This window comes from Leptonychotes weddellii, chromosome 10 (assembly GCF_054177405.1).
Source record: "Leptonychotes weddellii isolate Sample4059 chromosome 10, ASM5417740v2, whole genome shotgun sequence".
NCBI classification, from domain to species: Eukaryota; Metazoa; Chordata; class Mammalia; order Carnivora; family Phocidae; genus Leptonychotes; species Leptonychotes weddellii.
The window spans coordinates 78,730,710-78,744,363 of record NC_138378.1 but is presented as its reverse complement, the minus strand read 5'-3'; the positions used below and the strand labels follow the sequence as shown (position 1 = coordinate 78,744,363).

At 50.5% G+C, this 13,654-nt stretch overlaps 1 protein-coding gene across 7 annotated transcripts in view; it reads right to left on the bottom strand.

The window, feature by feature from the left end:
- The window catches only part of TET3 (tet methylcytosine dioxygenase 3), a 98,866-nt gene that overhangs the window by 44,788 nt on the left and 40,424 nt on the right, over positions 1 to 13,654 (bottom strand). For all 7 annotated transcript variants that reach the window (XM_081833705.1, XM_081833706.1, XM_081833702.1 and 4 more), the window contains one exon: positions 1,028 to 3,161. In XM_081833705.1, coding sequence (XP_081689831.1) covers positions 1,028 to 3,161 — 2,134 coding nt within the window. The remainder of the gene's footprint in view (positions 1 to 1,027; positions 3,162 to 13,654) is intronic.

Here is a 13,654-nt window from a genome sequence, read left to right as displayed (position 1 = left end):
CCTGGTTGGTGTATCCTAAAATCGCAAGAATTTCAACATGCTCCTCACTAGCATCAATGTGCTTTTTGAGCAACACGTGAAACACGTCTTTAATGGAACACACCATACACAGCAGAGAGCCACAGCCCTAGAGGAGACCTGGGGCTTCCCAACACTTCAGTGACCTCCCAAGACAGGAGCCCCCAGGCGCAGTCCTCGCAGCCTTGCTCCTGATTATTCACAGGAAGGAAGGCAAGGCTCCTCCGCTCTCTTACCCACACCACAGCCTCAGCACAGCCTGGACGCCAACTGTGTCCAAACCCACAACTCAGAGCTCCGGGCTCTCGGCCCGTTCTCGGGGACCAGCACCACCCAGGCAGAGACCCCGGGCTGTCCATACCCCATATGTCCTCCCAAGAGGTCCCTCCGCCCACTCTCTCAGGCAGGCCTGCGCTCCTTCTTGCCTGGCTCATGACACCTTTCTTACAGGTTTCCCCACCACCAGCCAGAAAAGTCTTTCAGAAGCACAAGGTGACAGATCATTCCTTGCTTTACAACTCTCAGAAGCTCACTTATACCAATGAGGTCAAGTCAAACTCTTGACCCCAACTTGTTGGGCCCCTGCAAGATCTGGCCCCCGCCTGCCCCCCAGGCCACCTTGGGTTCATACCCACATGCACTCCGCCCCTTCTGCTCCCCCTAGACCAAGAGCAGTCCAAATAAGCCCTGCCCTCTCACAGCCACCCAGCTCAGGCCTCAACACCAGCACCATCTCACACAGGCAGGCCTCCACGAGGCCTTCGCCTCCGTGTGTGTGACAAAGCACCAGCGCGGACCTCCACCGACGTGCTACACACCACGCAGCATCACTATCTGCTTCCTTCGCGGGCTCTTCCACTAGCTTATGAGAACTTTTCAGTGTCCCCAGGCCCCCCCCCCCCGGGGGGGGGGGCGTTGGCATACAGTAAATGTTTGCCAGACAAGAGACTGAGCCTAGACACCCAAGCCCACCAGGCCTCCACTTTCCCTGACCCCTGGGCGGACTTACCAACACAATCGCAGGTGGGGAACTCGGCCTGGGCTCTCTTTGCAGGTGTGTCCAGCAGACTCTTGGTGGGTGTGTCCAGGTACTTAAGAGGTGACTCCAGGAAGCCACTGAGCGTGGGTGTGAGGGGGTTCTCGGCCTTGGTGGGTGTGGCCTCCTGGCCCCCCTCCTCTGAATGGAAGCAGGTGGTTGAGAGCACAGTCACAGCCCCCGAAGACTCAATCTTGATTTGCTTGGGGGAGCGGGTAGAAAAAGGGCTCTCGGGGGCTGGGAGACACGTTGGCTGGTTCTCGGGGTCCTGAATGGGCACAGATGGGGGGCCAGGAAGCCCAAAGCTATCCCCAAATTCAGCTTCAAACTGCCGGATGAGCTCTTCCAGCTTGTCATCGGCAGGGGGAAGAGGGCCGGCGGAGCCCGGCTGCAGGGTCGCCATGGGGCTAGGGGATCTCATTTCCTGAGTAGGGGGCAGCAGGCTGTCCCCAGAGGGACTAGGTGCAAATAGCGCAAGAGAAGGTTCTGGGGGCGGGGGGACAGCAGAGCCCTGTGAGGCGGGGACAGGGGCAGGTGGATGTGCCTGCGCATCCTCAGAGGCTGGGGACCTCCGCCCTTCCAGGATGATCTGCCGCAGAGGCAGGAAGAGAGGCTGCGTTTCCCGTGGCCTGGACTTCTTGATCTGAATGGGCTTCCGGACGCTGGGCTTGAACCCAGGAGTGGCCTTCTCGGTTCCCGCGGGACCTCCAGCTGGTGTCAGGGGCTTCTTCTTCTTCTCCTTGGGTGGTCTGTCCGGAGGCCGTGGGGCAGGTGAGCTTGGTGGGGCCCACCAGCCCGGAGCAGGAGGCTCCGTGGGAGCGGGGAAGGAGGCATCGTGGGCCTGGTCCAGGAAGAGACTGCGCTTATGGTGAAGGTGCTGCTGCAGGGCGGTCTGGGCCTTCTGGTGGGCGTCGGGCTCTGCAGATGGTGCGGGAGCCTCCCTCTGGAGCATGGGGGATGGGGATGGGGTTGGGGAGGAAGAGGGCGCCTCCACCTTGACCTTGGGCTTGGTGGGCAGGGCCTCGGGCCGCTTGAATACTGACTGGATGTAATCACTGGCACTGCCCAACAGCTGCTCCAGTTCAGCCATGGGGTCAGGGCTCGGGCGGGGCATGGGCCAAGAGCTCCGGGGAGTTGCTGGTGGGGTGTCAGTGCCCCAGGCTTCAGGAAACTCTGTTCTAGGAGTTGCTGGCGGGAAGGCAGGGCCATCAGGAGCAAAGGACGCATGCTCTTCAGCCGGGACCACAGGCCACGAGGGGGCCCGGAGGTAGGACTGGGCAGACCGGAAAGGGGCAGGAGGGGACAAGGCCTCAGGGAGGGGGCAAGAAGCCTGGGAGGTGGAGTGGGAAGGCTGAGGGAGGGCAGAGGAGAGCTGTGTGAGGGCCTCGATGGCGATGGCCGTCTGCAGGCTGATGTTCTTTTCCTTGGCGATGCTCAGGGCACTCTGGGACAGGGGCAGGCCCTCGGGGGGAGGTATCTGGGGGACCTCAGAGCTGAGGATTGGCCGGGTGCTTGGCGCTGGGAGGCCAGCCTCAGCAGAAGGCAGAGTCCCTGGAAGCCTGGGCCGCTCCTCCCCGCCGTCCACGACCACAGACTTGATCTTCCCCTCCAGCCACTCGAGGTAGTCAGGGCACTCCGGGCCATCGCAGTTGCAGTTGGGTGGCTTCATGCCATGCCGAGCGAGGGCCAGGGCCGTCTGCAGCGTGTCCAGGTCTTCGCTGCCAGCAGAGCAGCCCTCGGGCCCTGACCGGGCTCCCCTGCTGTTGTTCCCAGCCTCGCGACTCATCTCACGGTTGAAGGTTTCATAGAGCCGGGTGCTAAGGGCCCCGTAAGAGGACACGGCTTCGGCCACAGCCGAAAAGGCCACCAGATCGTGGGCATCTTCCAGGCGAGCAGTGTGAGCTGGGCCCGGGGCACCGTCCCAGTTGGGCTTCTGGTCTACTCGCCAAGGACCCCCAGCCTCCAGCAGACTGGGTCCAGCGGGTTCTCTAGCACCATTGACCGGCGCCCCTGAGGCGCTTAGCTGCCGTGAGTCCCCATGGTACACTGGCCCTGAGTCCATCTGACCTGGAACAGGTCCATCAACTGGGCTGAGCTCTGAGCCTGTCTGAAGAAAGAAAGAGAGAAAAAAGGAAAAAGATGAGCCATGATAGTAGAAAAGCACTGCCCTGCTTCATACCATGCAGATGCATACCTAAACCCTGCATTTCTTGCACACTCTGTCCCTGAAACAGCTCAAGCCTGAACTCATCTTCATCTTCAGGTCTCCTTGCCCAGCTAGCTGCACCAACAGAAAGGAAAGGCAGATCGTTAAGAGGTCCTAATCCAGAATTCTGAATGTTCTCAGATCCTTTTAGAGCCTAAGATCAATCGTGCGGATGAGGCTCCCCAGACACCAAGCATTTATTAAGGACTCACAAAAAGATCTTTAACTCGCAATGACCAAAGTGACACCGGGACCATGCTGATTTCGGTGTTTGTCGGGAGAAAGCTAACCAAACACCCCAAGAAGCAATATGCCTTTAAGTGTGTGGAGGGGGTGAGCAGCTTTGAGGGACATACGCAGCCTGGACCAGAGGTCAGCCAGAGCTTTTTAGTGGGAAGGAAACCACAGTTTTTTTCTCTGCCTGTTACTGTCCTCACTTAAGCCCTGGCCGAGCTCTGAGAGCTGGTGACAAGATGACATTCCCACTCCCAGCCCCAGCCAGGCTGGAGAGAAACACTGATGATCGGACACCACGTGCATTCAGCCCCTGCCGAGCCAGTCATGCCAGTCACAAGCAAGCTGCTAGTCGGACCAAGATCCAGGCCTCTTCTCAAGCCCAAGAACCACCACTATACACCTGATGTCCAGCAAAGCACACAGACGGGGGAGGGCAAAAAAGGGAAGGAGCCAAGGGGTTCAGCCCAGCAAGTTAAAAACTAATACGAAGATGCGAAATTCAGCTTGCAGAATTCATCCCTCTAGAAAGGAAAGCTCTTCCTTACAGTAGACTGCCAACAAAAAAAATATAGAAGGGACAATAGATTTGGAAAGTCATCAGTGGATGCCACAACTAGGAGGTGAAAGCTTAATGGGGCACAGGATATAGACATGGTCTCAAAATATCTCCTCAAAAATCACTGAGTTAAAACAGCAAAGAGAAATCTGGCAGATACCACCTGAACCAAATGATCAGAGTACTCATCGTCACCAATACTGTGGCCAACATCATGAGACTCTTGATATGATACACTGAGAAGGATGTAACATCATTCACACAGAATTCCAGCCAAAATGTACAACCCAAATGTAATTATGAGGAAACATCAGATAAACCCAAACTGGAGGGTATGTTAGAAAGCACCTGGATTGTTGTCTTCAAAAATTTCAAAGACAAGAAAGACAAACATCTCTGCAAACATCTTGGGCTTACTGAAGAGACAAGACAGAGAAATGCATGTTCATGCGTTAGATCACGGACTGGGGACAACAGCTGGAAGGTACACCATGGGACATCTGATGCAATTTGAATATGGACGCGGATAAGATCACACTGTGCCAATCTCAGTCTTCTTGGCTTGAATCATTTTACTCTGATTATGTAAAAGAATGTCTTTGTCCTCAGGACACACACACACACACACACACACACACACACACTGAAGTATTCAGGATAAAGGAACATAGTATTTCTAACTTAACCTCAAGTGGTTCAGAAAAATATGATATGCATATAAAAAATACACATACAGAGAGAAAATGATAAAGCAAATAAAGCAAAATGTGAACAATTTTAGTATGTGGGAGTCCCAGGTACTCTTTTTGCAACTTTTCTATAAGGTGTAGCATAGAGTGGATAAACAGATGGTTAAATTGATACTAGTCCCCAGACTGTGGAAGGTGCCCATCATGCATGGGCTCCAAAGCAGCGGTGGGAAGGTGGGATTTGGGATTAGCCCAGTGGAAGGTGAGCAGAGACCCCAGCCTAGGGTTCCCACCTCATCTTCATCGCTGCCCCATTCTGGCCACAAAGGACCCTTGTGCTTTTCCAACATGCTTTTCTGAGCTTTGCACATGCAGTGCTCACTGCCTGGGATGCCCTTCCCAGCCTCTGTGGGGCCACCTTGGCTTATCCTTCAAGTACCAGCTCAATGGCACCTCCTCCCTGACCTGGCTGGCAGACTGCCCTGTGGCTCCTGTCCCCTGGGCTCCTGCAGCACCTTGTACATGCCTTAGCAGCACTTTCCACAGGCCCCTGCTATCATTCAAGCAGCTGCCTCCCCGAGCAGATGGGAGCTCCTTCATGACAAGGTCCGTATCTTAACCACTTCGGTGTCTCCTGCCCACAGCTGCTGCACGAACACTCTCTCAGCCCGGTGAAAGTCCTCCCATCCCCCACCGGCCACGGACGAGGCCGCCTTTCCCTGACTGTCTCTCCGAACGTGGAACTAGGAATGAAACCTTTCCTCTAGGAATGTGGTTGATCACCCAGTCGTCCCTTCCTTCCTTCTCAGAAACCTAAACCACGGTGACAGCAAAGGCAACGAAGTCTGAAGTGGCCAAATTTTACATGCTTATGTGTAAAAGACAGAAGGAGCATGCATAACCCCAAAGAAACATGAGGGAGTAGCGTGGATTTACAAAAACAGTGTCAGGAAGACTAATGCTGCGGGAGCTGAGGCTTCCCCAAAATGGTCAAGACAACTAAAAGGATTTAAAAAGTTATTTTTGGTTTGTGAACAAGAACAAGGAAGGGCTAGGCTGACGCTTGGGCCTCTGAGTTCCCTGGGAAAGAAAATGCTCTTTAGACCAAAAAGAGAAGAAAGGGAAGAGTGGACACAAAAACGAGGGAAGTGAAGCCAGGATGGGTGCGGGGAGATTTTAAGAAATGCTAAATTCCAGTTTCTCGGCCAGGGGATCCCACTGATGCATTCCTCAACATGTGCCGGGGATCCTGGAAGAAAAACGCCATCCAGAGAAGGTGCCATCAGCAAGAAAAGAGCAAGCATCATTCCCAACTCTGGTGCACCGAGCAAGACCAGCCCCAGTAAGATTCCTGAGAGAGTAACTAAGGGAACCACAAGGAGCCAGGTTCAACAAAGGCCATCAACCCATCAACATCCAACTAACCTCACTGTTTTGTGTCGTATGGTTTTTGGACCAGGAGACTGGGAGACGTCCTGTCTGATAGATCACAAACTCAAGGACTGTAAGCCAAATCAGCCACAGATCTGTTTTGTTTGGCCTACACAGTGTTAGATTCTTGTTTGTCTTGCCAATATTAAAAAACCAAATTTTACATGAAACCGAGATTGTCTTGAAGGTCCACACTTCTACCTGGCTGACGAGCCGCGGCTACTGCTCGGGCCTGCCCCCAGCCTCACCATTCCATGCTGCTTTCTTGACACCAAGGCCAGGGGTCAGAGATTACTTATTAATTGCCTGAATTAGTTATCACTTCATTCATTCGTGTCACTTGCCAAGCCCTTGTAGGCATTTGCATTTGCTACTTGGGCTATGGATGTTTACATTGCCTAAGGCCTGCCATGACCCCTTTGAGGGCCAGCAGTAGAGAATTACAGGCCAGGCAGGCTGGCTCACCACTGGCAGAATGACCATGCTCAGACTCAAGTGGTGTAGCAACCCGGGTGCGGGGAAGGGAGGAGTCTTTTTTTTTTTTTAACGAATTTTGAGACAGAGAGATACAGAGAGAGAGAGAGAGAGCAGGAGCAGTGCGGAGAGGCAGCGGAAGAGGGAGAAGCAGACTCCTTGCTGAGCAGGGAGCCCAGCATGGGGCTCGATCCCAAGACCTGGAGATCATGACCTGGGCCGAAGGCAGACGCTTAACCATCTGAGCCACCCAGGCGCCCCTGGGGGGGGGGGGTCTTTAGTGGTCTGCCATAGGGCTCTGTCCTCAGAATTGTCCTGTTATTATTTACCAATAATGATAGACAAGGCACACTTATTAAATAGGCAGATGTTGAAAATAAGAGGGATAAAGCCATGTTAAATGAAAGGACCAGGTGCCAAAAGGTCAACAGCTGGAGAGAAAAAAATCTAACAGGATAAATAGAGTCTTATACTTAGTCCCCAAACCATATATGTGCAAATCAAAGACGGCAGTAGTGCACATAAAAATGTCTTAGGGATCAGGAGAGGTGAAAGACTAGCTGATGATACACATAATATGATGATCTGGCAGCTTCAAAGGGTCCTATAACCCAGGGTTTTTTGCAACTTCTTTACTATAATCCACAGTAAGAAATATATCTTACAACATGATCCGTTATGTATTTACATACATGACAAGGTGGCAAAATACTATTTCCCCTTACTAGATACACAAATCCCTCCCTCCCTCTGTTTCTTGTAGGTTGCAACTTTGTAAGCTGATTTCATAGAAGCTAACGGGTCCCAAGCCATAGCTGGACACACACACAGCCATGACCTGACCGGAACAGGACCCGTAGCACAGGCAGTGACGGGCCCTCTCTGCCCAGACCATACCTGAACCCGGGCTTCCCTCGGGGCTGCCCCTGAGGGGACACAGAGCAAGCAAGACAGTGCAAAACCATAGAGGAACAGGTCCCTTTAGGTTCTGAAGAAGACAAAACTCGTGAAAGTCTTTACACACCTGAAGTTTGTTAGTCTGGCACAGAATTAGACTCGTTTCAAGGGATGGAACTGGAAAATGGGTAAAGCTTTAGAGAGGGACACGTGGGCTCAATTTAGGGAAGACTTTTAACTCTTAGAGATGCTAACGCACCAACCCTTGTCCCCCTAAAAAGCAGGAGGCAGCAAGTTCTTACGAAGGGAGACTTTGAAAAAGGAACAAGGTAGTTATCAGGTGATTACTGGCAATGCTAGAGTATGGAGGCTAGTTGAGAGAGGCCCTTTCAAAGTCTCAGTTCAGAAATGCCCCAGCTCTAAACCCCTCCATGCCATTTCCCTCAATCCTCGATCCCCTCTGGGCTCCAGCAAATGCCACTCCAAGGATGTTCCCCAATGTTTGCATTTTGTCTGGACCTCTCAGCTGACCTCCAGCTAGCTCCACCCCCTGGGCCACGCTACAAGCCCACTGAGGAGCAGAGTGTCTCAAACAGAAGTGAACTCCCCTCCCCACCTGCAACAGCCCCCTTTCCAATTTCCTATTCTGGACAGCATTCTTACACTCGCCAATGTTCCCGACCCCAGCATCACCTGTGTTCTTCCAATGCGCCTGACCACCAGACCCAAACAGGTGACCCCAAACAATTCTAGATGAGAACACCTCTGCTCTATCTCCTCCCTCTCCATGCCTGCTCCCCTAATTTGAGTCTTGGTGTGTGTGCACACTTTCTAATTGCCAATTTGCCAGGGGCTCCTTCAAGCAACTCCATGTGCCCCCAGCCCCACCCCACCCACTACCTCTGTTGATGATGCCTCACCTTCCCTCAAGGCTCCCAGCACCACTTCGTAACTCCTCCTCCCATTCCACCCACGCTCAGCCTCCAGAATTGAAGAATGTCATTTGCACGCACAAAGTACTTAGCGCGTGTGGCAGACTATCTTATACCCCTCCATCCCACATGTACTTCTCCCATGGAGAGGTGGGGTCTATGCTCCCTCTCCTGAACCTGGCTGGGCTTGGGACAGTGATGGAAGTGACCCTACATGGCTTTCAAAGCGGAACATTCTTGGGGCTCAGCCACCATGCTGTGAGGAAGCCCAGACTACATACAAAAGCCACATGCAGGTGTCTGAGCGGACATTCCCAATGGAAGTCCCAGCCAACAGCTGCCATCACCTGCCCAATGTGTGTGTGAAGGAGCCCTTCAAGGATTCGAGCCCAGTGGTCGAGTTACCTCCAGGTTTTGAGCCTCCCCAGCTGAGGCCCTAAACATCAAGGCCCAGAGAGAAGTGTCCCATGCTGTGTCCTTCCTGATTTCTGAATCCAAAGGCTCCATGAGCATAATAAAATGACTGCTTTATGCCACTAAATTTTGGGGTGGCATAAAGACCAGACTCTATTTCAGGAACATCAAGACGTTAATAAATGAAAAGAGACAGACTATAAACAAATGCCGGAAAGCCTATCAGTGCTGTGAAAGCAGTCTACACAAAGGCGTAGGGTGAGGGTCATTTCTATTTGGGCAGGTGGACATGTGTGTCAAGAAAGATATCACTTTGGGGCGCCTGGCTGGCTCAGTTGGTAGAGCAAGAGACTCTTCATCTCGTGAGGTCGAGTCCCACATTGGGGGTAGTTTACTTAACAAAACAAAACAAGTCTCACTTCAAAGTAACCTTGGGGACAAGGCTTGAAAGATGGGCAGGTATTTGGGAGGGGGGAGGGGTGGAGGAATTCCAGATGGAGGGAGGAGCATATGCAAAAGCATCCAATCATGAGAAGGCGTGGGGGCCCAGGGAAAGGTAAGCTGTTGAGCAAGGCTTGAGTATAAAGTATGGGAGGACAGGTGTGTGGCTCACAGCATGAACAAAACGGAGCAGATTTACCTTTTAGGAGGGGCAATCAGGTGTCCCTGTAGAATTCAGACTGCAGACTACAAGGCTGGTGGCCTAAAGACCAGTTAGGAGACGAATGTCCAAATCAGTGATAAGGGCCTGAACTAAGGCAACAGCCGAGAGATGAGAATGAGCCATGGTTATGGAAGCAGATGATTAAATGTAGGGGCTGAGACAAGAAACGGAATTAACTGCCTCCTGATAAACTCCTCCCTCACCAGACCTGCTGACCACAGGGTCTGAGCCAGATCCTACAGTCACCACACACAGCCCCCTTCTGGTGGGGGATCTTTTCCTGTGAGTATGACCAACTACACTGTAAGCTCCTACACTAAAGCTTCCATCACACCTTCAGGACCTAGCAGCAAGTACTCAGTATATGTTCAAAAAGATCTGCTGCTTCTTCCTCCCAGGACCTGGCTGGTACCCGCCTCTTCAGCCCTGTCCCTGGAGAGCAGGGCCCGAGAAATTCTGGGCAGAGCTGGTGGCTGCTACTCTGCTCTGGCCCCGTCACAAAGCATGCACCGCAGAGGTCTGCAAGGCTGCCGGCGCCATGGCGAATACCTCTGCCATACGTGACTGGAGAACCTCACAACTGATCCCCAGATCAGCCTGCCCCGAATCCCCCCTCCATGCACAGGCTCACCGAAAGTGGGTCCCTTTTTATAGCCACTTTCCAGGTACAAAACTGCACCTTGGCCTCACTGGGATCCACACTCCCAACCTTACCCAGTCGGTTCCCTGCCTCACAGTGTCACCAGGAAGGCTCTGACCCATCCCAGGCTGAGCCTTGTCCAAGCTGGGGGTGCTCTCCCCTCAATAGGGGGCCAACAGGGGCTTGTTACTGGAAGACAGGCAGAGTAAATGCCCTTCTCGGATCCAAGCAGACTCCATGTCTCACCCCACTTCATGAAGAGCTGACATGTGCATACAGCACACCAATCCCAGTCATGATTCTCACCCTAAGGGGACTCGAGGTCTTCCTCTGAGGGTCCAGGAACCTCTACTGGGATTGGTCCCTGCACCCTGCCTGCTCAGGACTCCCAAGGTCCCACCCATCTCTTCTTCTACAGCCAACTCCCTTCTTCTGCTCCCACTCCCCCACAGCTGGTCCCCCAGACATCTGCAGGTATTCAACAACAGCCGTCCACCCTCCCCACCTGAGGGGCTCCAGAGAAGTGTGGAACTCCACCACCAAACATCTCATTTTTGTCTAGAAAACAGGGAGCAGGGCAGAAAAGACACCAGATTTCCCAAGTCCTTCCTGGCTCTCAGAGTATCAGCACACTGAAACCAAATCAGCAATCCCCTATCAAAAGGAGACAGAAGGAAGGAGGTTAAAGACTACTATCTTGAGAGATCAAAGTCCTCGCTGGCCACACTGTCTTAGGGCCTCTAGGAAAGGGGAAGTCAGAAGAGGCAGAGTCCAGGGGGCTGTTCTGCGGACCGGTCACCATGTTGGAAGAAACATGTCTGGGAAGGTGTTTCCAGCCAGGACGGATGAGTCTGCAGTCAACCTCCACTGAAGGCCAGTGGCTGGGAGGCAGGGCTGGTCGAGGGTGCATCCTCTACAGTGGAATCTCCAAGAATGAATTCTTCTGGGATTCCAAGATAGCAGCGGCTGCTCCCCACCGAGCTGGCCAGCAGATCCCACCCAGCGCTTTCCCAGCAGCCCGCACCAGCAGCTCAACTCCTCTGCCCTCCAGCAGCTGTTCCAGGGGTTGGACCTCCCAGCTAAGCCCTTCCCCCCCAGTCCTACAGAGCAGCTGCCAAGTCCTTCCTCCCCTCCCCCTCCCCCAACTGATGGCCCCACCGCCTCTCAACACAGGGGCTGTATTTATGGCACCTTCTGTCTAGAGGTGATCAATTATTCATCTCTTAAGAGGATTCTCCTCTCCTGGGATTTACTGATGAAACAAATCTGTGAGAGGGGAAAGAGACTCTTAGGGGAGCCCTTTCAGGGGATGTGCTCATTTGCCTGCATGTGTCTGTATGTGTCTGAGTGTGGGGGTGTGTACGCTGGCTAGCCCTGTCCCAGGTCTACACTCTGCACACCCACGTCTGCAGACAGCAAATCCTGGGGGGCTATGTCTAACTTCTAGAGACTGTCATGTATTGGCAAAGAGCGTTCTTGTGTGAGGTGGGGGGAGGTAGCGGCTCTTGTGGTTAGTATGTACATATCAATAAAACACTTTAAAATCTAATTTTTTTTCTACTATAAATTGGATACAGATGTAGCAGATCTCTCAATGGCTGGGGTGATGCTTGGGAAAAAGCTGAATTAGACCCAATGACCTCAGGGAATTCCTGAGGTCACCATATCTGGCAGAAGCACAGGGCTGTGACTGTTCATGCCTTCTGACCCAACAGTAACCGATGTGGTTTCAAGGAAGAAAGGAAAAGAAGAGGAACTAGGAAAAGTCTAGTAACTTTGATGGAACACTCCTAGAGTATCATGCTAATAACTGCACACTCACTTATCTCCTCCAATCGTCATAAACTCCTACAGGGTAGAGATATACCTCCACAGATGAGGACCCTGAACACAGAGAGGCTAAGTAACTTTCCCAGGATCACACAGCAATCCAGAAGAGCACAGTGATTTTTAACCATTAAGTATTCCTAATCTCACTTCAGGAAATGTAAACAAAATAAATAAGACAACAGAAGAAATTAAAAAGTTACATGTGCCAAAGATTTCCCCTGAAGCATTAATAATAAAGAATTCAAATAACCTAAGTGCCCCAACAATAGGGAAATGGTTTTAAAATGTTATGTTGGTTTTTCTTCATGAAAAGAAAATGGGAATAAACATATGAAAAAGTACTCAACTTCTTAAGAAAATGGGGAATAAACATATGAAAAAATACTCAACTTCTTAGTAATCAGAGAAATACAAAATAAGATCACCGTGAGATTTCTTTTTATATCCACTATATATAATTTAAGAGCAAGAATGTTTAGTTCGATTCTCCTGGTATACACTAGAGCAAAATCATCAATGTTCAATTGTTCCTGGTCTAACTGGCTATTTTTGAAATAAGTACTGGTATGATGTCCATAGTATATATTGTTGCTTCTCTTATGAATACTTGTCTCAGGCCTTTTCTTCCATGGGCAACCTTTCCTTGGAAAATAAAGCATATAAATATGCATTCTTTCATTCTAAGTGTTATTTTGTACATGTATTTTGTACATGTATTAACATACCTCTTTATTTTACTCATGGTATAGCAGGACACTAAGATATCATTTGAAATACAATCTTGGTTAACTGGATTCTAGCTTACTCTATTTATTTTAATAACTTAATTTTAACAAAATGAACAAGATCTCAAAATGAAGAAAAAAAGAATGTTTAGCTCATATCCTGCCCTTACCACTTACTAGTTGTGTGGCCTTGCACAAGTTAGTTAACCTCTCTGTGTCTCATTTCTTTATCTGTAAATCTGGGGTTGAAAATTAACCTCTCTGTGCCTCTGTTTCCTCATCTGTATATCCGGGGTTAATAATAGTACCTAACCTCACAAGGTTGTCATGATTAAACAAATTAACATATGAAGAACACTTTTAATAGTACCAGGTACACAGTAAGGGGTGAAAACTTTAGTTTCATACCAAGTGCTGGTGGAGGTTAGCAGAAATTTTTTTCTCATATACCATTGGTAGAGGGCAAAACAGAAGAAATATTTTTGAAAGGTGTGTGGTGCTTTCTTTTAATGTTAAACATACATTTACCCTATGGTCTTGCAATTCCACTCCCAGAGAAACTCTGCAAACGTGCATCAGAGATACGTACACAAATGTTCACTGCAGCATTACTCATAAAAGCCAAATCATGGAAATATTCTAAGTGCCCACCAACCACAGAGGGACAATGGAATATTATATATCAGTGCAAACAAATGAACCACAGGAACACAAACAAATCTCAGACTAAACTGAGCTAAAAAAAAAAAAAAAGCAAGCCTTGAAAGGCTATAGTCTATCAATTCAAAAAAGATCAATCAAAAAATAAAATTAAATGTACTGTAAAAGATTTAACTAAATGTATGTAATTAAAACTTTTTTTCTTTAAAGCAAGGGAAGGTTAACACAAAATTCAAGGGAGTGGT